Below are 26,344 nucleotides of genomic sequence, written 5' to 3' on the forward strand. Positions count from 1 at the left end.
TTCATTTGATCTTTACATCATTGAATTTGCTCAGAAATTTTTCAAAATAAATAAGAAAAAAAAGTTCTTTGACCTTGAAAACTCCAATTTCAATGCATTTTAATAAAATTATAACACAATTTACCGAAGTGATATGGAAAATCTTTTTTCCCTTGATTCTAATAGTGCAGATAGTCAAAATGGTGGTTTTTTATACTATGTTTCACCCATTGCCTGATTCTTACAGAGACTGACACTTAAGTCCTAAGTGTAGAAATGATCCTAGACATGGGTGCATGCACTCTTTCTCTATTGAAATAGAAAACAATAAAGGGTACTGCAGAGTGGGAATACTGATATAATCAATTTTAATTATTGCAACTTTTAATTTGTATTGGCCATAATGACTTTGAAAAGCTAGACAAGTATGAAAGTATTGACTATTTTACTGGCTGTTAAATACAAGGTTAATTTTATTCACATTCTGAACTAAAACGAAAGTCAATACTTCATTGACTTTCGTTTTAGTTCAGAGTGTGAATAAAATTAACCTTGTATTTAACAGACAGTAAAATAGTTAACTTCAGGAGATAGACATGGTCTTCCCTTGATTGACTACTTGGTGTATTGTTTCAATGACCTGTTGAAAGGGAGATTTAAGTGACAGTACATGTAGAAACCAGGCGGTTCCTATGAAATGGGTTGTACATGATAAATTTAATATAATGTTTAATCATGATAATATGCATGTCAAATAGATGTAGTATTAAGAATTTGATAAATCAACAATGGTTGGTTCAGAAAAAAAAAATTAAAGTGTTCTAAGAAAGCAACCAAATTTTGCACAAAAATAAAGAGTTATCTTCCTTTTTCAATGAATTGCAATGCTTTCTCTATAATATATTTCTCATTAACATTTGCAGTTAATCAAAAACCAACATCCAGCTTAGAAAAGGATCCTTCATTGGGTGATTGTTATCTCATCAATTAAAGACCTACTCTTTCCCTGATCATCATCATGGTATGCACATTAAATAAATTGGCTTTAAACAATTCAAATTAGCGTACTTGGTAATTAACCTTTAAAGGATTGACAAATAGTTGACTTACTTATAAATAAATTATTGTGACAAAATAGTATAACCTTTCAGAACTACAAGGTATAAACTTGCACTAATGTTATGGTAGGCAAAATCATAAAAATACAGTTCTAATGAAGTTGTTTTTTTAACACTATTGAACACTTATAATTTTAACTGTCAAAATTGATACTAGGGAATATGTTTATTGGACAGAATCTGCAAAAATTAAAACAACTGTAAAAATGAATATGTTTACAATAAAAATACTTTTCTCAACGGGAAGTGGCCAGTACCTTATTAATGAAGACCTGTTACGTTGTACTAAATTTTATGAACAGCTTACAAGTAGAATGTAAGGGATGTTCAATTTTTTTCCAACAAAGTACCTAAACGAGTCAAATTAATGGTAGACTGATGTCCAAGACCCATAACTGTATTCATCAAGACCTTCCACTTTTGACAGTCAATTTGGACCTCTGCATTACAATTACTTCTGTTAGTCTCTAATAAAAAATCTGCATTAATTATGACTAAATGCATTTTTGCAAAATTCACGAGAAAGGAATTAACTCATTCGCAGCTAATAGATTGTTGTAGATCATTCACATACATATGTAGTTTTATCAACATATAAATTCATACATATACATTGCTTCATAACTTAAGCACCAGAAAAAATGTGCATTAGTCTTAGTAAAAATTAGGCAGTTGGTGAAACATTATCAGAAAGAAAAACAAAACGAATTCTGAAATATAATTTGATTATTTATACAATCAAGCCAAAATTAAAATTGAATTAGTTTCAAATTTTTGAATACTGCCAGATGTTTACAAAGATTGTTTCTGAAGTTACTACAAAAATATTTTAGTGTAACAGAAGAAAACTTCTAACATACAATAATGGAGAAAAAAAGACTATGAAATTACCATGAACACATGCTGCTGCAAGTAGTGCAAGTCATATGACTTATTTATTATCTACTATGAAATCATCGTAGGTTTTCACTAATCGTTTTCTTTTGCTTCTTTTCACACTACCGTCATCAGATAAATTATCTTCCTTTCCAGCTTTAGCACTTGCATTTTCTTCGTCATGCAATGAATTCAATTCATCTAGCATGTGTTTGTCTAATGCTTTAGGATTTTGTTCTTCTTTATTTAAATTTGAGATACCTGAATCAACAGATGAGATCTCTGACTTCATGTCACCATTAGCACCATTATTTTCTGTTTTCACAGGTGATAAAAGTAAAGATTTCCCACTGGGCAATATAGAATTTATATTCGTAGACTGGGACTCATCATCAGAAAACTCTTGTTTACGTTTTAAGTTATTTTTAGACCACCCTCGGGTGACGTCTGAAATTGGGTACTCTGTTTGGGAAACACTAGAATTGTGCCACCCTGTCCAGTGGCTAGTCTGGCTGCACCGTTAACAGCACTTGTGGCAGTTACTCCTGTAGACATCTGTGACTGGGTTACATTTCTTGATATCATGGTCCCTTGAGTGTTTGACACAAACACAGCATCCTGATTGGATACATTACTTTGCATCATGGGAATAGAGGATACAGCAGGATTGTTCTTCATTGCTGGGATTTCTAAAATCTGACCAAAACATTCAGTTCTTTTCTCTAAAAGTTTTTTCTTCATTTCATATTCTCTGACTCTCTTCTGAAGATCTAGATAAAGAAAATAGATATTTACTAACTGTAAATAAAATATGAAAATGTTAACCGATTGACCCTATTTTTGTTTAGAATGTGACAGTAAACAAACATGTTTTTATGGCCTTAAAAAATAAATATTATGACCCACAAACTTTTAAAAAATAATATTCTGAAAGTAGAGTAATTCAAAAGGGAAATTTACCCATCATTTCTCTATCTAGTTTTCTTTTCTGTCTATCCATGTCAGTGCGATGCGCCTTAAGTTTAAACTTCAGTTTTTGCATCAGACCCAGCTGCCTGCCAATAAGGGACATTCTGTTAGAATCTACAATGTAAAAATACATGTAGCAGATATACAAAGATGTCAATGTTGACCTACATCTTTAAACTGTAGATATCTTATGAAGTTCATTTAAGCCAATTTCAGTACACAGGGGTTCAAAGTGGTTTCAAGAGTGAAATGTCTAAACTATTTAGTGGTTGGGAAGAAAATATTGAGAAAGGGCCATTTTCAGGTTTTGGAAAAGATATTCAACAAATGTAAATTTGAATGGGGCTATTATTTGTTAACCATATACATTTTCTTTTTCTTTTGAAGGGGCTATTTTGTTATGGGGGCAAATGGCCCACAGCCTCTTGTCTTCCCAAACCCAGCTCACGATTTTAAATCCTAAATGGTAGGTCTTACTGAAGAAAGTGTAATGTGCTCAATAAGACACCTAAAATGAACCTACATGCAGGTAAATGAAATTTCAGTGATCCCATACATTTGACCAGTGCTAATTTGAACCACTGTACAGTGCATGTTATACCTGTGTTTTTACCTGTGTAAACTTAATTGTAACTCCAGGTGCGGATTCAGGAACGGGCAAGTCGGACGTACAGTCCCCCCCCAAAAAACCCTTTTTTGGCATTAAATTTTAATTTTTACAAATTTTACCCACAAAATTTTCTTTAATTCTATTTAAGCCCCCAAAATGTGATCCTGTATCCAACCTTGCAGTTTCTGTAAGAATCAGGCAGTTGGTTAAACATGATATAAAAACCCACCATTTTGATAGTGTAATCTGACTTTTGCAACATCAGAATCAAGGAAAAAAAGACAATATTTCCCATATGATATTGGTGCATTGAGTTATAATTTCATTAAAATTCGCTGAAAAGGAATATTTCAAGGGCAGGTAACTATGTCGAAAAGCTCATTTTTCTAACATACTATTTAAATATTTCTGAAAAATAACAACCTTTTCAAATAGAGAAAGCATCCTGGAGTGATACATGTATATCATCATAAGAGTGATGGGGTTTTGACATGCATGTTTCTGATTTTGCCCAATTTGCCTGATTCTTAAAAAGACAATTACACTTAAAACAAAACCTTCAGTCGAAATAGATTGAGGTGTTCTCAGCTTGTTGTGTTAAGAATCCACAGAATTTTGACATAGGTGTTGGGTCTTCCCTTTCAATATTGAGTATTGCAAATTTGAGCCTGTCACTTAGCTACTGTATGATGAATAAATATTAAAACTAAATGAACACCATTCATACAAAATTTGACCTTTAATGCTTCATTTTTCTTAAAATAGAATTAGTAAAAGAACCATAAATCCTGGTTTTATCAACCAGGAGAATGTATGGGGAAACTGTTATACAATATATTGGGTATCCGCACAATTGTACAAGTGGATAAGGGTATGAGGCATGGATAAAGTCGAAATTAAAAAAAAAAACCTTTTCTACTCATATCCAAGTTTTTATATGATCAAGGCATTTATGCACAATATTACTACATTATATGTTATTGCCAATATGAGACAGGTAAAAACCTTAAATGTTGCTGCAGAAGCATAAAATGATACCCCTTTTAGTCTCGGGGCTGCTTGGTCTAATTTAATGTTGGTCCAACTTTTTCTTGTGATTTCATATATGGCAGCTTGGTGTTGGAAGTATTTTCAAATGAACGCACACAAATGCATAAACTGAAAATGTGCACGTTTATCGTGCCACATGAAGGCTATAAGTTCATACTCATGAATACATCAAATATATACTAATTATCATAAAACGGGAACAAGTCTACTAACATTTCGATCTTATGTGTATTTATCTCATTATGACTTGCAAAACCAATTCCTGTCTTTATTTGCATAGCTTAAGTAGACTAAAATCATGTATTGAGTTGAAGGTAAATCCCGCCTTGATTATTATTATTGTGTCTTTTTTAGCAACATTGTATGACAATAAAACTTTTGAAAGCAACACTTGATTAGCATTGACATACCACAAAGCTATTTGCTTACTATTTTTTTTTTTCAGTAAAATAAAATGAATAATTGTAAACATATTATATCAAATTTTAAAGACTATCAAAGCAAGACTTGAACAGTAAAGTCCATTAATTTTCCTGAAGGTTACCAAACTGATGAGAACATTTATAACCCTACTCATTGTAGTTACACCCTACACGAGCGATTCATGTATGAACAACGGTTCTTGTTCCGTAACCGATTCAACTTATAACTGTTCTTGTCCACATGGATTCAAAGGGACACACTGTGAAGGTATATCTTGCACCAGCAATGCATTGTCTGTTTCTCGGTCATTTAAATTCTACTCGTATCCATATTTTTATATGATCACGGCATTTATGTATTGTATAACTTCATCACCAAGTTTATTACCAATATGAGACAGGTGAAAACCTAAATATTGCCTCAGAAATATAAGATCATATCCCTTTTAGTCTCGAGGCTACTAGGTCTGATCTAATGTTGGTCCGACATTTTCTTGTGACGTCGTGAATTGCTAGGTACTGGAAGATATCACACAACTGCATTAACAGAAATGTGCAGAATATACGTTCATACTCATAAATATATCAAATATATACTTATGAACATAAAAAAAGTTTACTTAGATTTCGATCGTTTTTGTTATTGCTCCATTATCTCCTGATATGGTCTTTTGCTATGTCCTAAACAACGCGGTCCTTGATTCAAATACGAAACTATCAATCTTGATGACGCCAATTTATAATCTGTTTACAATTAGGAACTGTTTAACATCCTGTATAGCTTTGAATTACCCCATGATGACACGCAAAACCAATGGCCGTCTGTATTTGTATAGTTCAGTGCAAGTTTGACGGTCAAGTAGCATAAAATCATGTATTGAATCAAGGTAAATCACGTTTTGTTCAATTGTTTTGTATCCTGAAAGAGCAAAATAAAACATCTGAAGGCAACACTTGATTAGTTTTGACATAACGTAAAGCAATTTGTTTACTTAGTTTTTGGACAAGTATAAACTTATTTAATATTTTAATGAGTGTTAAAGGGAGCCTTGGGAGGTAAATTTCATGTATTTTCCTGAAGGTACCGAAACTAATGAGAAAATGTATTTTCCTACTCACTGTAGTTACACCTTGAACGAGTGATCCGTGTATCAACAGTGGTTTATGTTCCGTAACCGATTCAACTTATAATTGTTCTTGTCCCCCTGCATTCCTGGGGACAAATTGTGAATGTATATCTAGCACCATCAATGCATTGTTTGTTTCTCTCTATTTTAAATGGGGGTATCACTCTGAATTTTAATGGGAAAAGGGAACAAGTTAATGATTTTCTTGTTTTGAATGTGTTTTCTTTCCGCCTTCATTTATGTACGATTTTTCGTCTTCGACTATTTATATACAGTTTTAAAAAATATCTGCGAGGGGTTGAAGCAATATGACAGTGATATTTAACAAAGGCTTTTTTATACTTTTTTAAAAGTACTTCTCCGTCTAAGAATCGGTCAAAATGTATATTAGGTTTAGCAAATGAAGGAAAAAAACGCAGAGATTTTATTGCATTAACCAATAAATTATACCTGATACTCATATGTAACCATCAGAAATAACTATCAAAGTGTTTGTAAAATTTGCCGTTTTAAGATATCGATACGTCAAATTTAAATGAAAAAATGGCTGGCAATTTCCCCGCACTCTTTCTCTATATAAGCAGTAAAAAAATATCTACGTCATAGCTGCTTCAGGTTAAAAATAAATAGGTTTTTGGTTGTTTTCTATATGTACTGAATATATCATAGGCAGAAATGACTAAATTGGGGAGAATGATGTGCCATCCATTGCTTTTTTCTTACACAGAATGGTATTTAAAACACCTGGTGGTTGTGATTCGTGTATGAACAATGGTTCTTGCTTCGTAACCGATTCAATTTATAACTGTTCTTGTAAATCTGGATACGAACTGTGAAGTCATGTGTTGCACCGACAATGCTATGACGTTTTACGTCTTCATAATCCTAACACGAACCCGTCTCGTTGTCTCTATTGTTTTACAATTACTGTTAAAGATTAATTTCAATAGAGTACGCCCTCGGTCAAGTTTACAACTTTTTGTTGAGCTTTAGCATTTAATCTTTAGTAGTACAATCAAAGTTTTCTTTTCAGATACACAGCACACACACAAATAAACAGACCAAATGTGTGTAATTATACCATATGACATGAAAGCTATCCGTTCATTTATCTATCATATATGCACTACTATCATAAGACGAGTCCGATAACCACTAAAACTTTAATCTTTGACTTAAGAACCAACGACAGCCCATTACAGCCTGACGGGATTTTAACCGAGTAGGAATCTTTACTGGTTTCGTATCTTAAACAAGGCATGCCTATCTGTTTAAAGCTCATATCTTAAAGTTTTGTTGGATTATGAATTAAAATAATTCCTATATATTTTATTTTAAAAATGTGAAAGGCATGATTATTTAAAAACAAAAGTCAGTATATTCAACTTTTCCTTCTTAGAGGTACCAATTTCATTTTTTTTAGATAAAGGACTATGTCATGGACCGTGTATACCTCGATTCCAAAATGCAAAAAAAAAAAAAAAAAAAAAAATCATCAATTCTGATGACGTCAAGTTTTGAAAATGAAAAAAACTATTTCATGCTTCAGAATCTCCTATGGCACAAATGTTCCTGGAATTCAATATAAATTCATACGTTTCTGTGTGTTTAACATTACACTGTATCGAAAATATCGTTAAAGAGAAAAAATCCATTTTTTTGTCTTTGCTACATAGTTACCAAATAGTTTACTCTCATTGAAATATCATTCTCAAACCACACAAATATCGTTCATTCAAAATGTAAGTTTCCCTTCATTGCAGTTACACCATGTTCAAGTGATCCGTGTATAAACAATGGTTCTTGTTCTGTAATTGATTCGTCATATAACTGTTCTTATATATCTGGTTTTATGGGAATGAATTATTAAGGTACCTTCTGCACTACTTAGTATATCAATTTTATAAAGACGTTATTTCGAAGAGAAAATGTTCTTGTTTTATTGATTGGTCAATTGCAGTCTTCAAATGTTTTTTCAAAACATAGAATTCCTATTTATAGCAAATTATGCTACTTCTAATTTTGATTCAAACCCCAAATATTACGACTTTTAAAGTCATTACGCAAATCATAATCTTAAATATAATTAGCATCTAAAGTCTTTCAATCATTTTTTAAACAATTAGTTCATCGTGTCATAGTTTCCTTTCCTCTTTCGTCTGACTAGGGCTTGACATATATTAGCACCTCGGCACATTTTAGAAAAGCAAAGACGATTACACTACCGGTGCACCTGGTCAATGCCTTTAAGATTTCTGTATGTCTGCTTTCCCTGTGTTGTCTTTTCACTGTACATTTAAAACATCGAAATTGGGTCATTCTTTCCCTGTAAGAACTTTTGACGATTACTGTTCCTGTATGTTCATATTTCAATTAGATATTTAGAAGAAATGTACATTGCACGGAAACGAAAATGGCAGTGAAGATTTATAATCCTTATTTTGTAAATTATAAAATTACGAATAAAATTGCCTATGGTATATAAAACACTGTATATGTTTTGAGAGTTGCAAATTTTCGTAGGTAGAATTTTGTAAAATAAGAATGAATGAAGCTTACATGTGTAAAGAGAAAAAAATAAATGGAACGGTATTTATACATGTAAAGATGCAAAATTTATGAAGGTTAAAATTGTAGGCTTTAAGCTACCCACAAAAATTCGGGTCCCAGCCAACTTTGATTTACTTCTTTATGACAGCCGACTGCTTTTTATAAGACATCTTTGTGAATAAATCCATAAACAAATGATCAAAAAAAAGGTATATGTGTTTTTTCTTCTTTTTAAAACATAGCCATATCTTCTTAAATTTATTTTGCTGTTTTTATCAGTAAAACCCAAACTTTGTCATAAAAACGCACTGATTTGTTTAAATAGAATGAGTAGATGAAATAGTTTTTTTAACTTTATGACTTTAAACAGACTGTTACAGAATAATTTATTGACATCACTTTCTCATTAAATCAAAAAACAAAAATAATAATAAAATAAAATAAATAAATAAATAAATAAATAAATAAAAAAATAAAACAAAAGTGAGTATCCAGTAGCAAACAACTTTTTGCTACTCACTAATTTGACGGTTAAAAACTTTAAATGTGCAGGAACTGTTCACCATTCCAGAGGAAGTGAGTCAATCCGAATTTAATAAGGTTCTTTGTTTGTTTTCTGTGTGTTTTCGGTTCCTTCGTGTAACGTAAAATTTTATAAAGTTTGTTACTGGCTTTGATTTGTTTTAGATGATACCCTTTCATGATATGTAAGCTAGCTTTTGCTGCGTTTAATATCTGACTAGGACTTCCATATGTTGCCTTGAGCATGATACTAATAATTTGCCATTTACAGTAATTGTTGTATTTGTCTTGTACTTTTTGTTTCAGTACATTGCCTTCTGGATATCTTTAGTTTTATTGCAATAATGGACACTCGTATACTCGTATATACGTAGGTGTTATATTAATTGATTTGCCAGTCGATTTCACACTCTGATGAGTATTCTTTGTGTAGTTTACAAATGTCATACAAAGAAATGAAACTGGTCATAACCAATAACATTTAACATGAAGGATGATGAAATTTTTCGTCCCTTGACTGGTGCATATGAACAGGAACACAAACAACCTTTCCTGGCAGCGTACGAGACAATTGTCTTATAACCGGGGTCCAAAGGACTTTCCCTCATGCAGAAATAGTGTATTAAAAACCTATACTATTATCTATTAGCTCTGGCATAACAAATGAGATATATAAACACATGCTAAGCAAGCTCGTATGTTACTGCACTTTAAAAGGAGATTAATAATTGTAAAATAAAAAGTTACTAAAATATGTAAATATTTGTTGTAATGAGAAGACTACTGTTGTCAAATTCGAGGTAAAGGTTTCAGAATGGAGCGAAGAAAATTGTGACAGAACCCTCTTCAATTTCTAGTTCTGTAAGGGACAGCCAATTTAATATGCCTTGACCAAAGTAAATAAAGCAACTTCAAACGCGTAGCATTTAGGGCATACCATATATCTTTCTAAATTTTTTAGGGTTTGTGAAAAACCTGGTCAGGCTTCTAATCAGCTCAAGTAATTAAAAAATGCAAGTAATTGTCCCATCCAAAATTTGTTTTATGTAATAATTTGCAATCTGGATGGCTATTCACACTTACTTAATGTCTTAGATTTTAAATAAGATTCAGTAATATTTCAACAGTAGAAACAATATTTATTCAAAAAATATCACAAAGAATCCAACTCGTCAGATTGATATATGTATATTTCACAACCTACATTTGACCGTTGCCTGCTGTACTAAAATAAAAGTACATACACGTATTAGATCACTAACATATCAACCATACTTCCAATATTCCAACATCTTGCTAGTATATTCAACTTGTTATCCAAAAAGATAAAGAAAGTAGTTGCTTGGTTTGGCGTGAACCAATCTTTTGGTCGAACCTTGAATGTTTACGTCGGCATTTGATTCTATAACCCCAACAGATGCATAGATACTATAATCATGCGTTTGTGATGGAAAGAAATTGTCATAGACCAATTTTGCAGGTCTTTCTAACAACTTGCAGTGAGTTGAAGCACATCCTGGGTAAAAACTTGCACTATATATCGGATCAACAACCCTTCCGCCCACCCAACTTGAAGCTTGCCGAATTTTAGTTATATATCTATAATGTGACTGATACCTTATGCTTTATACCCTTCCGGACCACATATTGTCAATTCTGCATTTCAGGGAGTTCTTATTTATTTTCTTGTTAATTTGGTAATACAAAAGCTTATTTAAAGACAACAGTATGGAATTTGAAACCAATGCCAGAAAAAAAAAGAAAATATCAAGAGGCTGGCCATGTAAAAATCAGGCAGATCCTATTATATGGGTTGCACAAGGTAAATTTTATCCCACGCATTTATTTTTTTTTTCAATGTTATATATATATATATATATGTATGGATGACTCAGAAAATGATTTTAAGCCAAAGCCAATTTTTGTTGTCACAAGCTATTTTCAAAGACAAAAAGCTATTTCTTGATATCTTTTGGGTTCACATTACGATCAGAGTTATGCCAGATTGTAAAAACATAATTTACGGGGCATTGATTCGGTTCACCGAACAAAAACGATAAATATCTAAGACTCAATCGACAAAAACCCTATGTCACAAATTAGGGTTCCCCTAAAAAATACAAAGACAAATATAAAATACTCCAAATGAAGAACGCCCAATAATTTTTTTAGGGAGAAAAATAGCTAGAAAACATTATTTTAACAGTTATTTTTTCATCGAAAACGATTTATTATTTTTTTTACACAAAACACGGATGTCCCATGAAAGACAGTGAATTACGTTACAATTTTCCTGCCTTACAGCACATGGGCGGATTAAGATCACTAGAATTAAGTTACATGTATACGAATTTATCTAAGTCGACTTTTTGTCTTGCAAGACAACAAATGTCTTTAATGCATTTTATTTGTGGATATCAAACGAAATCATAAGTAGAAATAATTCAAAGTTAAGGCATATTTAAACAGAAACAAAAAATTACGAAAATGACAGCTAATGCTTTACGATCGTTCCACTTTAAATTATGAGGTCCGACATTATTTTGGATTCGATCCTATTAAAGTGTCAACGGCTTATGGGACTTTAGTTCGAGGGTTCCACTGATTTTCAAACAAAGGAGTTTTTTGCTTTCCCTGCACCCAAAACAGGACAATGTTTTATACACTGCATAATTGACATCAACTTCATTACTTCACTATATAAGCAAACATACCAGGTTTGGTAAGAAAAAGTATAGTTGATAGTTCGATACTTCTTTCTACTAGCAAAGACCCAACTGCTTCAAAATACTTCCATTTCTTAGAATTGTGGTGGGTGCTTAAAGGATCTATAACGTGTGAATTTTACAATACAATTTCAAGCATTTGTTCATTCGAGGTCATCTTTAAGAAAAAAATTGGGAAATGTATACATTGTACATGTAACTTGGAAAGGCTTCCGTCCTCGTCTTTCATGATGATACAGGTGGGATCAAATGATCTTGGTAATATGATAAGTACAATGTAACGAGTAATATATAAAATGTAACTCTGATTTGACACGTTTAAACGTTTAATGTGCCCGTACATGTATGCGTTCTCAAAAAATAAAAAAAAAAAAAAAAAAAAAAAAAAAAAAAAAAAACCACGAACGAACGACAGAAGCGTTCGTCAAATCTCACGTCTGGAACGTACAATGTACATGTACAAACACTAAGAATAATAAGTAAGGTCTGCCTTGACATGGGCTTTATTTGTGTAGATATTGGAATTTGTGACCGTTCTTTTCAATGCTTTGGGCTGACTAGAGGATGCCCTCGAAATCGCGGTCGATTGAGAAAAGTGTGGACAAACAAAATCCAAACAAAATGAGCTGTAATCATTGTAAAGGATCTACGATCATCTACCATACATCAATGGTGTTCAGTTTTGTTTAAATTTCTTTAGTGGTTTAAGAGGAGTTGACCATTAACCTCTCTGGGGACCTGGTTTTCTGTTTGATTCAGAATATGTACTTTTCGAACGCATGTAAGCGGACTTTTTAATTTTTTTTATTCACATTTCTTATTTTTAACTCTTCCTTACCAAATTATCTTTTCTTCAAAGTCAGGATCGAAATATTTTTAACAACCAAAGAAAAAAACTAAGTTCTCCCCCACCCGGAAGATAAATGGTGCGTCCCTAAGCAAAGTTTTAGATCCTCGTGCCAATGAACTTTCCTGGAAAACTGGTTTAATCTGGGACTAAGAAGCTGCTAATTTATCGGTCCCAGGCATATTTTTGCAGCGATCGATTTCAAGATAAGTAGTCTCTACCTTTAACTTTGGTGTTATTAGCTGGTTGTCCTGAGGCTGTGTCCAAGTTTTTACGCCATAGCCAGAGGGCAGCAAGTTAGTAACTTTGATTTTATGTTATCGAGAATTCCCCTTACATGTATGTGCACGGTATAGGGGGCCTACTTGGTCTGATTTGAGGTTTTTGGCAGTTTTTTTTCATTGTTGAAAGCCCTCATACAACATCAAGACGCAGAAGAAGCATTAAAGCCCTAGCTGTTCCTTGATATCGGTTATTTTCAATGTATCGCGTAATTGCTTAATGTTCTAGTGGTTTCGTGTGTTTATTTTGGGAGGGGGTGTATGTGGTGAGAGTGAAGGAAGTATGCTTGGTTGAACACCCTTTAATTTACTGAAAGTTCGTCTCCATTCAGTTAAAAAGTGCATCATAAATTCTTAATTTACTGAAAAAAAAACCAAAAAACAATGGGTAGGGGCTTACCAGTCATGCCAGTTTACCCATGAAAAGGGGGTCCGGACTTCGGTCGCAGATGTTTACACATAGAAGTGGGAGGTTTATTTCGAAACGTTCGGCGCCTTTCCATGTCTGCACGATTTGCACCTCAGGAAAATAGTGGGTGTCCTATCATTAAGCAAAATGATGAACGAACAATACTCGTGAAACACATGTATCCGAACAGTACATTTGTACGTCGGTTGAGCATGCGCGAAAGCGTATTATAGCACACGGACCAATGACGGTCTCCGAATTAATTGGATATTTTCCCAAAAAATCGCATTTTCCGTAGAAAAAAAGATTGCTTCAAAGAGAAATTTATGGAGTACACAACACTACACTTATATCTCATATCACAAATATATTCGCCCTTGTATGGTTTCAGAGGAGTTGCGGCTCAAAGAAATTTTCCTTTAGAAGTATAGATATTCAGTCAGCAATAACTACCAGTTCTTAAAGCCAACTCCGTATGATATTATATGTTAATAAATATGTAATTTCATATTGGCCCTGTTATAGGTTTTGAGGCCAATATGATTGACCGAAACCTATAACAGGGCTAATATGAAATTACATATTTATTGACCATTTTATGAACCAAATCAACTAGCTGATTTGTAGAACAGTTATTTTCGTGTTTTAGGTTACACACCAATTCAACCATTGAGCATTTGGAACGTACGCAAAAATAGTCCTACGCAGAAATTACCCCTGTTCCTCATAGTGCTGTGAAAAAAGTTCTCATCTTATTTAAAAAGTTTAAACAGTTTCTGAAAGGAAAAACAATTCTGTACATTGTATAGGTGCATTTTGCTTCTTGTGATGTGAAGCCTAATCTCCATAATGATTTTTAAATATACCCCTATCTTGTGAAAACACTGGGATTTCCCATGCTATTTATAGACCCTTCACTTCCGGTGACCAGTACTGCACTGTAAGTCTGCTAACCCCACATGCCATTCTGAGGATTGTGAGCTGACATATGTAGAATCATGCTGATATATAGTCCTCTGCAGGTTAAAGTTAAGGTAAAGTCCAGAGAAGCCATTGAATATTGCGAAATTAGCATAGAAGCCTATGGAAAGTGGAATTAGTGGTTTTTAGCCTTAATATGAAGCCATGACTAAATGAAAAGTTTCTTGAAATAGCTTTAAACTACTTGAAGATCTGGTTAACTTTGCCATGAGAGGAATACACTACAAATATCCTTCAAAATATGCATTTTTTTAAGTTATAGGTCCAAATTATGGAAAATTGGTCTTTTTGGCTGATTTTTATGTCCTATCTTGTAAAAAGTGTAGAAAATTTAATAAAAATATCAAATATTAAACTTTGAGGGCTATATTTACCTAAATATGGTAGTAATAAGCACTTGAAATCAAGTTTTGTGTAGATTTGAGCAAAAATTAGGTTAGAAATGAGGAAAAACTCACTTTCATTACTGCGGTTAAGGCCATATAAGCATTCCCCTATGGCAACATGGAAAATCCATTATTTAGCACTTTTTTTGCTTTAGGTGCCCTTTACTGGTCATTTTTTAATGTGAAAACACTGTATTTACAAATTTAAAGCCAAATATATCACCTTTTGTGAAAATTTAAAGATTTAGGATTTTTGACATGTGATCAAGAAAAAGGGGGAGGCATGTCAGAAATAAATTTTTAAAAATAGACCAATTTCTCAGAAAATGATTACTTTTAAAACTATGTCTTTATTAATACTGTTAAAAAACAAGTTGTGATTGATATTTTTTATTTGAAAAGTCAGAAAAAGTTCTTTGCAAATATTTAATGCATTTAAGTATGGTAGAATATTGTCACTTTTTTGCTCGCACAACTTGGTTACCCTATATTTAAAAATCAAATATATAAAAAAGTGCTTGTCACATTTGACTGAAACTTTGCAAATGCATTCAGTATGTGTGTAGGAAGATACCTGTATAGTTATTTAATTTTTCTAAGACAAACAGTGACTCTTTAGGTTACAGACCACCAATTCAACCAATGAACATTTGGAACGTACGCAAAAATAGTCCTACGCAGAAATTACCCCTGTTCCTCATAGTGCTGTGAAAAAAGTTCTCATCTTATTTAAAAAATTTAAACAGTTTCTGAAAGGAAAAACATTTCTGTACATTTTGATAGGTGCATTTTGCTTCTTGTGATGTGAAGCCTAATCTCCATAATGATTTCTAAATATACCCCTATCTTGTGAAAACACTGGGATTTCCCATGCTATTTATAGACCCTTCACTTCCGGTGACCAGTACTGCACTGCAAGTCTGCTAACCCCACATGCCATTCTGAGGATTGTGAGCTGACATATGTAGAATCATGCTGATATATAGTCCTCTGCAGGTTAAAGTTAAGGTAAAGTCCAGAGAAGCCATTGAATATTGCGAAATTAGCATAGAAGCCTATGGGAAGTGGAATTAGTGGTTTTTAGCCTTAAAGACACTTTACTTCCGGTGACCAGTACTGCACTGTAAGTCTGCTAACCGACATATGTAGAATCATGCCGATATATAGTCCTCTGCAGGTTAAAGTTAGGGTAAAGGCCAGAGAAGCCATTGAATATTGTGAAATTAGCATAGAAGCCTATGGGAAGTGGTTTCTAGCCTTTACCGAGAACATGTATGTTTATTTGCATTATTCATCCTTTTTGTATCAAATGGAAGATTTGTTTGTGCTTCTGCTGCTTTTAGTCCTGGTGATCAAAGTTCATTAAATCAAATTCTAACTCAAAATGGCGGTGTCAAACGACCGGAAGTTATGATGCCATATTGACCCTGGTTTGATCCATATTGGCACGGTATAGATGCCCGGTTTGAGTTTGTATCAATTTGTCAGTTTTTTTTACCTATTTTAACGTAAAAAGTGAAACTTAAGTTTTTATATTTTTTTCTATAAATAATTTGCAAGTTATTATGACGCACAAACATTCGATTCTTTGAGACGGTTAATTTCACGCAGATTGTTCGTAATCTCATAACAGGTAAAAACAAATACATATTCTTTTCGTTCATGTGCCTAAACGAAATATACATGTATTTGGGTTAAAACAAATTCATAAATTCAAATTTTGTAAATACTTCGTGAAGTGTTGTACATTTATTTCAAGGAGTAATCTCATCAGCAGCATTAGAAATACTCAAAACCAAAAATATCGAAATAGGAAGCACAAACGATTTATACCAAAGAATGGTGAATGAGCCTCGATCTTATAGTCGCAAGTTTAGTACAAGGATTGCAGCCTCAGCGTTTAAGGTTACAGACCACCAATTCAACCAATGAACATTTGGAACGTACGCAAAAATAGTCCTACGCAGAAATTACCCCTGTTCCTCATAGTGCTGTGAAAAAAGTTCTCATCTTATTTAAAAAATTTAAACAGTTTCTGAAAGGAAAAACATTTCTGTACATTTTATAGGTGCATTTTGCTTCTTGTGATGTGAAGCCTAATCTCCATAATGATTTCTAAATATACCCCTATCTTGTGAAAACACTGGGATTTCCCATGCTATTTATAGACCCTTCACTTCCGGTGACCAGTACTGCACTGCAAGTCTGCTAACCCCACATGCCATTCTGAGGATTGTGAGCTGACATATGTAGAATCATGCTGATATATAGTCATCTGCAGGTTAAAGTTAAGGTAAAGTCCAGAGAAGCCATTGAATATTGCGAAATTAGCATAGAAGCCTATGGGAAGTGGAATTAGTGGTTTTTAGCCTTAAAGACACTTTACTTCCGGTGACCAGTACTGCACTGTAAGTCTGCTAACCGACATATGTAGAATCATGCCGATATATAGTCCTCTGCAGGTTAAAGTTAGGGTAAAGGCCAGAGAAGCCATTGAATATTGTGAAATTAGCATAGAAGCCTATGGGAAGTGGTTTCTAGCCTTTACCGAGAACATGTATGTTTATTTGCATTATTCATCCTTTTTGTATCAAATGGAAGATTTGTTTGTGCTTCTGCTGCTTTTAGTCCTGGTGATCAAAGTTCATTAAATCAAATTCTAACTCAAAATGGCGGTGTCAAACGACCGGAAGTTATGATGCCATATTGACCCTGGTTTGATCCATATTGGCACGGTATAGATGCCCGGTTTGAGTTTGTATCAATTTGTCAGTTTTTTTTACCTATTTTAACGTAAAAAGTGAAACTTAAGTTTTTATATTTTTTTCTATAAATAATTTGCAAGTTATTATGACGCACAAACATTCGATTCTTTGAGACGGTTAATTTCACGCAGATTGTTCGTAATCTCATAACAGGTAAAAACAAATACATATTCTTTTCGTTCATGTGCCTAAACGAAATATACATGTATTTGGGTTAAAACAAATTCATAAATTCAAATTTTGTAAATACTTCGCGAAGTGTTGTACATTTATTTCAAGGAGTAATCTCATCAGCAGCATTAGAAATACTCAAAACCAAAAATATCGAAATAGGAAGCACAAACGATTTATACCAAAGAATGGTGAATGAGCCTCGATCTTATAGTCGCAAGTTTAGTACAAGGATTGCAGCCTCAGCGTTTAAGGTTACAGACCACCAATTCAACCAATGAACATTTGGAACGTACGCAAAAATAGTCCTACGCAGAAATTACCCCTGTTCCTCATAGTGCTGTGAAAAAAGTTCTCATCTTATTTAAAAAATTTAAACAGTTTCTGAAAGGAAAAACATTTCTGTACATTTTATAGGTGCATTTTGCTTCTTGTGATGTGAAGCCTAATCTCCATAATGATTTTTAAATATACCCCTATCTTGTGAAAACACTGGGATTTCCCATGCTATTTATAGACCCTTCACTTCCGGTGACCAGTACTGCACTGTAAGTCTGCTAACCCCACATGCCATTCTGAGGATTGTGAGCTGACATATGTAGAATCATGCTGATATATAGTCCTCTGCAGGTTAAAGTTAAGGTAAAGTCCAGAGAAGCCATTGAATATTGTGAAATTAGCATAGAAGCCTATGGGAAGTGGAATTAGTGGTTTTTAGCCTTAATATGAAGCCATGGCAAAATGAAAAGTTTCTTGAAATAGCTTTAAACTACTTGAAGATCTGGTTAACTTTGCCATGAGAGGAATACACTACAAAAATCCTTCAAAATATGCATTTTTTTAAGTTATAGGTCCAAATTATGGAAAATTGGTCTTTTTGGCTGATTTTTATGTCCTATCTTGTAAAAAGTGTAGAAAATTAATAAAAATATCAAATATTAAACTTTGAGGGCTATATTTACCTAAATATGGTAGTAATAAGCACTTGAAATCAAGTTTTGTGTAGATTTGAGCAAAAATTAGGTTAGAAATGAGGAAAAACTCACTTTCATTACTGCGGTTAAGGCCATATAAGCATTCCCCTATGGCAACATGGAAAATCCATTATTTAGCACTTTTTTTGCTTTAGGTGCCCTTTACTGGTCATTTTTTAATGTGAAAACAATGTATTTACAAATTTAAAGCCAAATATATCACCTTTTGTGAAAATTTAAAGATTTAGGATTTTTGACATGTGATCAAGAGAAAGGGGGAGGCATGTCAGAAATAAATTTTTAAAAATAGACCAATTTCTCAGAAAATGATTACTTTTAAAACTATTTCTTTATTAATATTGTTAAAAAACAAGTTGTGATTGATATTTTTTATTTGAAAAGTCAGAAAAAGTTCTTTGCAAATATTTAATGCATTTAAGTATGGTAGAATATTGTCACTTTTTTGCTCGCACAACTTGGTTACCCTATATTTAAAAATCAAATATATAAAAAAGTGCTTGTCACATTTGACTGAAACTTTGCAAATGCATTCAGTATGTGTGTAGGAAGATACCTGTATAGTTATTTAATTTTTCTAAGACAAAAAGTGACTCTTTAGGTTACAGACCACCAATTCAACCAATGAACATTTGGAACGTACGCAAAAATAGTCCTACGCAGAAATTACCCCTGTTCCTCATAGTGCTGTGAAAAAAGTTCTCATCTTATTTAAAAAATTTAAACAGTTTCTGAAAGGAAAAACAATTCTGTACATTTTATAGGTGCATTTTGCTTCTTGTGATGTGAAGCCTAATCTCCATAATGATTTTTAAATATACCCCTATCTTGTGAAAACACTGGGATTTCCCATGCTATTTATAGACCCTTCACTTCCGGTGACCAGTACTGCACTGTAAGTCTGCTAACCCCACATGCCATTCTGAGGATTGTGAGCTGACATATGTAGAATCATGCTGATATATAGTCCTCTGCAGGTTAAAGTTAAGGTAAAGTCCAGAGAAGCCATTGAATATTGTGAAATTAGCATAGAAGCCTATGGGAAGTGGAATTAGTGGTTTTTAGCCTTAATATGAAGCCATGGCAAAATGAAAAGTTTCTTGAAATAGCTTTAAACTACTTGAAGATCTGGTTAACTTTGCCATGAGAGGAATACACTACAAAAATCCTTCAAAATATGCATTTTTTTAAGTTATAGGTCCGAATTATGGAAAATTGGTCTTTTTGGCTGATTTTTATGTCCTATCTTGTAAAAAGTGTAGAAAATTAATAAAAATATCAAATATTAAACTTTGAGGGCTATATTTACCTAAATATGGTAGTAATAAGCACTTGAAATCAAGTTTTGTGTAGATTTGAGCAAAAATTAGGTTAGAAATGAGGAAAAACTCACTTTCATTACTGCGGTTAAGGCCATATAAGCATTCCCCTATGGCAACATGGAAAATCCATTATTTAGCACTTTTTTTGCTTTAGGTGCCCTTTACTGGTCATTTTTTAATGTGAAAACAATGTATTTACAAATTTAAAGCCAAATATATCACCTTTTGTGAAAATTTAAAGATTTAGGATTTTTGACATGTGATCAAGAGAAAGGGGGAGGCATGTCAGAAATAAATTTTTAAAAATAGACCAATTTCTCAGAAAATGATTACTTTTAAAACTATTTCTTTATTAATATTGTTAAAAAACAAGTTGTGATTGATATTTTTTATTTGAAAAGTCAGAAAAAGTTCTTTGCAAATATTTAATGCATTTAAGTATGGTAGAATATTGTCACTTTTTTGCTCGCACAACTTGGTTACCCTATATTTAAAAATCAAATATATAAAAAAGTGCTTGTCACATTTGACTGAAACTTTGCAAATGCATTCAGTATGTGTGTAGGAAGATACCTGTATAGTTATTTAATTTTTCTAAGACAAAAAGTGACTCTTTAGGTTACAGACCACCAATTCAACCAATGAACATTTGGAACGTACGCAAAAATAGTCCTACGCAGAAATTACCCCTGTTCCTCATAGTGCTGTGAAAAAAGTTCTCATCTTATTTAAAAAATTTAAACAGTTTCTGAAAGGAAAAACATTTCTGTACATTTTATAGGTGCATTTTGCTTCTTGTGATGTGAAGCCTAATCTCCATAATGATTTCTAAATATACCCCTATCTTGTGAAAACACTGGGATTTCCCATGCTATTTATAGACCCTTCACTTCCGGTGACCAGTACTGCACTGCAAGTCTGCTAACCCCACATGCCATTCTGAGGATTGTGAGCTGACATATGTAGAATCATGCTGATAAATAGTCATCTGCAGGTTAAAGTTAAGGTAAAGTCCAGAGAAGCCATTGAATATTGCGAAATTAGCATAGAAGCCTATGGGAAGTGGAATTAGTGGTTTTTAGCCTTAAAGACACTTTACTTCCGGTGACCAGTACTGCACTGTAAGTCTGCTAACCGACATATGTAGAATCATGCCGATATATAGTCCTCTGCAGGTTAAAGTTAGGGTAAAGGCCAGAGAAGCCATTGAATATTGTGAAATTAGCATAGAAGCCTATGGGAAGTGGTTTCTAGCCTTTACCGAGAACATGTATGTTTATTTGCATTATTCATCCTTTTTGTATCAAATGGAAGATTTGTTTGTGCTTCTGCTGCTTTTAGTCCTGGTGATCAAAGTTCATTAAATCAAATTCTAACTCAAAATGGCGGTGTCAAACGACCGGAAGTTATGATGCCATATTGACCCTGGTTTGATCCATATTGGCACGGTATAGATGCCCGGTTTGAGTTTGTATCAATTTGTCAGTTTTTTTTACCTATTTTAACGTAAAAAGTGAAACTTAAGTTTTTATATTTTTTTCTATAAATAATTTGCAAGTTATTATGACGCACAAACATTCGATTCTTTGAGACGGTTAATTTCACGCAGATTGTTCGTAATCTCATAACAGGTAAAAACAAATACATATTCTTTTCGTTCATGTGCCTAAACGAAATATACATGTATTTGGGTTAAAACAAATTCATAAATTCAAATTTTGTAAATACTTCGCGAAGTGTTGTACATTTATTTCAAGGAGTAATCTCATCAGCAGCATTAGAAATACTCAAAACCAAAAATATCGAAATAGGAAGCACAAACGATTTATACCAAAGAATGGTGAATGAGCCTCGATCTTGTAGTCGCAAGTTTAGTACAAGGATTGAAGCCTCAGCGTTTAAGGTTACAGACCACCAATTCAACCAATGAACATTTGGAACGTACGCAAAAATAGTCCTACGCAGAAATTACCCCTGTTCCTCATAGTGCTGTGAAAAAAGTTCTCATCTTATTTAAAAAATTTAAACAGTTTCTGAAAGGAAAAACAATTCTGTACATTTTATAGGTGCATTTTGCTTCTTGTGATGTGAAGCCTAATCTCCATAATGATTTTTAAATATACCCCTATCTTGTGAAAACACTGGGATTTCCCATGCTATTTATAGACCCTTCACTTCCGGTGACCAGTACTGCACTGTAAGTCTGCTAACCCCACATGCCATTCTGAGGATTGTGAGCTGACATATGTAGAATCATGCTGATATATAGTCCTCTGCAGGTTAAAGTTAAGGTAAAGTCCAGAGAAGCCATTGAATATTGTGAAATTAGCATAGAAGCCTATGGAAAGTGGAATTAGTGGTTTTTAGCCTTAATATGAAGCCATGACTAAATGAAAAGTTTCTTGAAATAGCTTTAAACTACTTGAAGATCTTGTTAACTTTGCCATGAGAGGAATACACTACAAAAATCCTTCAAAATATGCATTTTTTTAAGTTATAGGTCCAAATTATGGAAAATTGGTCTTTTTGGCTGATTTTTATGTCCTATCTTGTAAAAAGTGTAGAAAATTTAGTAAAAATATCAAATATTAAACTTTGAGGGCTATATTTACCTAAATATGGTGGTAATAAGCACTTGAAATCAAGTTTTGTGTAGATTTGAGCAAAAATTAGGTTAGAAATGAGGAAAAACTCACTTTCATTACTGCGGTTAAGGCCATATCAGCATTCCCCTATGGCAACATGGAAAATCCATTATTGAGTACTTTTTTTGCTTTAGGTGCCCTTTACTGGTCATGTTTTAATGTGAAAACACTGTATTTACAAATTTAAAGCCAAATATATCACCTTTTGTGAAAATTTAAAGATTTAGGATTTTTGACATGTGATCAAGAGAAAGGGGGAGGCATGTCAGAAATAAATTTTTAAAAATAGACCAATTTCTCAGAAAATGATTACTTTTAAAACTATTTCTTTATTAATATTGTTAAAAAACAAGTTGTGATTGATATTTTTTATTTGAAAAGTCAGAAAAAGTTCTTTGCAAATATTTAATGCATTTAAGTATGGTAGAATATTGTCACTTTTTTGCTCGCACAACTTGGTTACCCTATATTTAAAAATCAAATATATAAAAAAAGTGCTTGTCACATTTGACTGAAACTTTGCAAATGCATTCAGTATGTGTGTAGGAAGATACCTGTATAGTTATTTAATTTTTCTAAGACAAAAAGTGACTCTTTAGGTTACAGACCACCAATTCAACCAATGAACATTTGGAACGTACGCAAAAATAGTCCTACGCAGAAATTACCCCTGTTCCTCATAGTGCTGTGAAAAAAGTTCTCATCTTATTTAAAAAATTTAAACAGTTTCTGAAAGGAAAAACAATTCTGTACATTTTATAGGTGCATTTTGCTTCTTGTGATGTGAAGCCTAATCTCCATAATGATTTTTAAATATACCCCTATCTTGTGAAAACACTGGGATTTCCCATGCTATTTATAGACCCTTCACTTCCGGTGACCAGTACTGCACTGTAAGTCTGCTAACCCCACATGCCATTCTGAGGATTGTGAGCTGACATATGTAGAATCATGCTGATATATAGTCCTCTGCAGGTTAAAGTTAAGGTAAAGTCCAGAGAAGCCATTGAATATTGTGAAATTAGCATAGAAGCCTATGGAAAGTGGAATTAGTGGTTTTTAGCCTTAATATGAAGCCATGACTAAATGAAAAGTTTCTTGAAATAGCTTTAAACTACTTGAAGATCTTGTTAACTTTGCCATGAGAGGAATACACTACAAAAATCCTTCAAAATATGCATTTTTTTAAGTTATAGGTCCAAATTATGGAAAATTGGTCTTTTTGGCTGATTTTTATGTCCTATCTTGTAAAAAGTGTAGAAAATTTAGTAAAAATATCAAATATTAAACTTTGAGGGCTATATTTACCTAAATATGGTGGTAATAAGCACTTGAAATCAAGTTTTGTGTAGATTTGAGCAAAAATTAGGTTAGAAATGAGGAAAAACTCACTTTCATTACTGCGGTTAAGGCCATATCAGCATTCCCCTATGGCAACATGGAAAATCCATTATTGAGTACTTTTTTTGCTTTAGGTGCCCTTTACTGGTCATGTTTTAATGTGAAAACACTGTATTTACAAATTTAAAGCCAAATATATCACCTTTTGTGAAAATTTAAAGATTTAGGATTTTTGACATGTGATCAAGAGAAAGGGGGAGGCATGTCAGAAATAAATTTTTAAAAATAGACCAATTTCTCAGAAAATGATTACTTTTAAAATTATTTCTTTATTAATATTGTTAAAAAACAAGTTGTGATTGATATTTTTTATTTGAAAAGTCAGAAAAAGTTCTTTGCAAATATTTAATGCATTTAAGTATGGTAGAATATTGTCACTTTTTTGCTCGCACAACTTGGTTACCCTATATTTAAAAATCAAATATATAAAAAAAGTGCTTGTCACATTTGACTGAAACTTTGCAAATGCATTCAGTATGTGTGTAGGAAGATACCTGTATAGTTATTTAATTTTTCTAAGACAAAAAGTGACTCTTTAGGTTACAGACCACCAATTCAACCAATGAACATTTGGAACGTACGCAAAAATAGTCCTACGCAGAAATTACCCCTGTTCCTCATAGTGCTGTGAAAAAAGTTCTCATCTTATTTAAAAAATTTAAACAGTTTCTGAAAGGAAAAACAATTCTGTACATTTTATAGGTGCATTTTGCTTCTTGTGATGTGAAGCCTAATCTCCATAATGATTTTTAAATATACCCCTATCTTGTGAAAACACTGGGATTTCCCATGCTATTTATAGACCCTTCACTTCCGGTGACCAGTACTGCACTGTAAGTCTGCTAACCCCACATGCCATTCTGAGGATTGTGAGCTGACATATGTAGAATCATGCTGATATATAGTCCTCTGCAGGTTAAAGTTAAGGTAAAGTCCAGAGAAGCCATTGAATATTGTGAAATTAGCATAGAAGCCTATGGAAAGTGGAATTAGTGGTTTTTAGCCTTAAGGTTAATTAATTCCGAATTTTGTGTTACTGCAAATTTGGGATAATCGGCTTTACATGTAATGTTTCACGAGTCGACGAAACATATCTTCGAACTATTTCACAATGAAATGAACTGCTTTTATTGACTATTTTCTATGTCCATCTAAAAATATTATAGACATAAAATAAAAGAAACATATTAAATTGAATGTTTCATTTTTGATGTTTCATGTGCGTATAAAACCGTTGATCTATTGGTCGTACATTTTGGTATGAAGCGCTCTTCGTTGAAAATGTACAACGGTCAACGCTACCTAAACGTCAAATGCATGTATCAATAATAACTATACTCGGCGTCACATAAATAACATACTGTTAAAATTTGAATAAAAATAATTTCTGCGACTTTATTGACACCTACCTCGTTCAAATTGTCTTAAATGACTTGCTCATTCGTTTAGCCAAACGGCTTCTCCCTAAACAAGTCGCTTATTAGCTTAAATCATGCGTAACAAATCCTTACGGGAAAATCCCATACTAATATCCGCCATGTTGGTTTCTACGGGACGATTTGTTTACAAACGAAGTTCGTAAGTTCCCGTCGAACTCCGTTGACAATCGTCTGCTTGATCAACTTCTCGGTATTGTACGTTGTTCGCGTAAAATAAATCCGAGATATCCGAAATAACACCGAAGTGCATTCTGGGTTCTTCGGTTTTTGGACAAACCATTTAAACGTAAACAACATCTCCTAGCAACCCGATCACTGTAAACATGGCCGACTTTTTACAATGTAAATATTGGCACCTAGAATTAAAATCTGACCGGAATTTAACGATTCAATGTTTAGGGAGAAGCCGTTTGGCTAAACGAATGAGCAAGTCATTTAAGACAATTTAAACGACGGTAGGTGTCAATAGAGTAGTAGAAAATATTTTTATTCAAATTTTAACAGTATGTTATTTATGTGACGCCGACTATACGCGTATTGACGGAGTTCTTTTACCCAACACACAATGGCACCCACAAGTATGTGTGGACACGAGATTGAAAGCGATCGGTTGATGAAATTGATAAAGACGAACGGAAAAATATTTTATATTGATACTTTACAGAGCTGACACTTTTATAATAAATAACATTGTCAAATCTTCACTATTAGATCACCTAATCACCTTTTGTGTTGATGTCGAAACTTTTCATTCCT

At 33.0% G+C, this 26,344-nt stretch overlaps 1 protein-coding gene across 1 annotated transcript; it reads right to left on the minus strand.

The window, feature by feature from the left end:
* Positions 1-512: 512 nt before the first annotated feature.
* LOC148598230 (uncharacterized) lies at positions 513-26,047 on the minus strand. Its single transcript, XM_088562328.1, has 3 exons — positions 25,559-26,047; positions 2,934-3,056; positions 513-2,743 (listed from the first exon to the last, which is right to left on the minus strand). Exons 2-3 carry the CDS (start codon positions 3,043-3,045, stop codon positions 2,388-2,390), a joined length of 468 nt encoding a protein of 155 aa, XP_088418454.1. The 5' UTR covers positions 3,046-3,056; positions 25,559-26,047; the 3' UTR covers positions 513-2,387.
* Positions 26,048-26,344: the final 297 nt, after the last annotated feature.

The sequence above is a fragment of the Perna viridis genome, chromosome 14 (genome assembly GCF_037379345.1).
Source record: "Perna viridis isolate PV_CMFRI_1.1 ecotype Kerala chromosome 14, ASM3737934v1, whole genome shotgun sequence".
Taxonomy (NCBI): domain Eukaryota; kingdom Metazoa; phylum Mollusca; class Bivalvia; order Mytilida; family Mytilidae; genus Perna; species Perna viridis.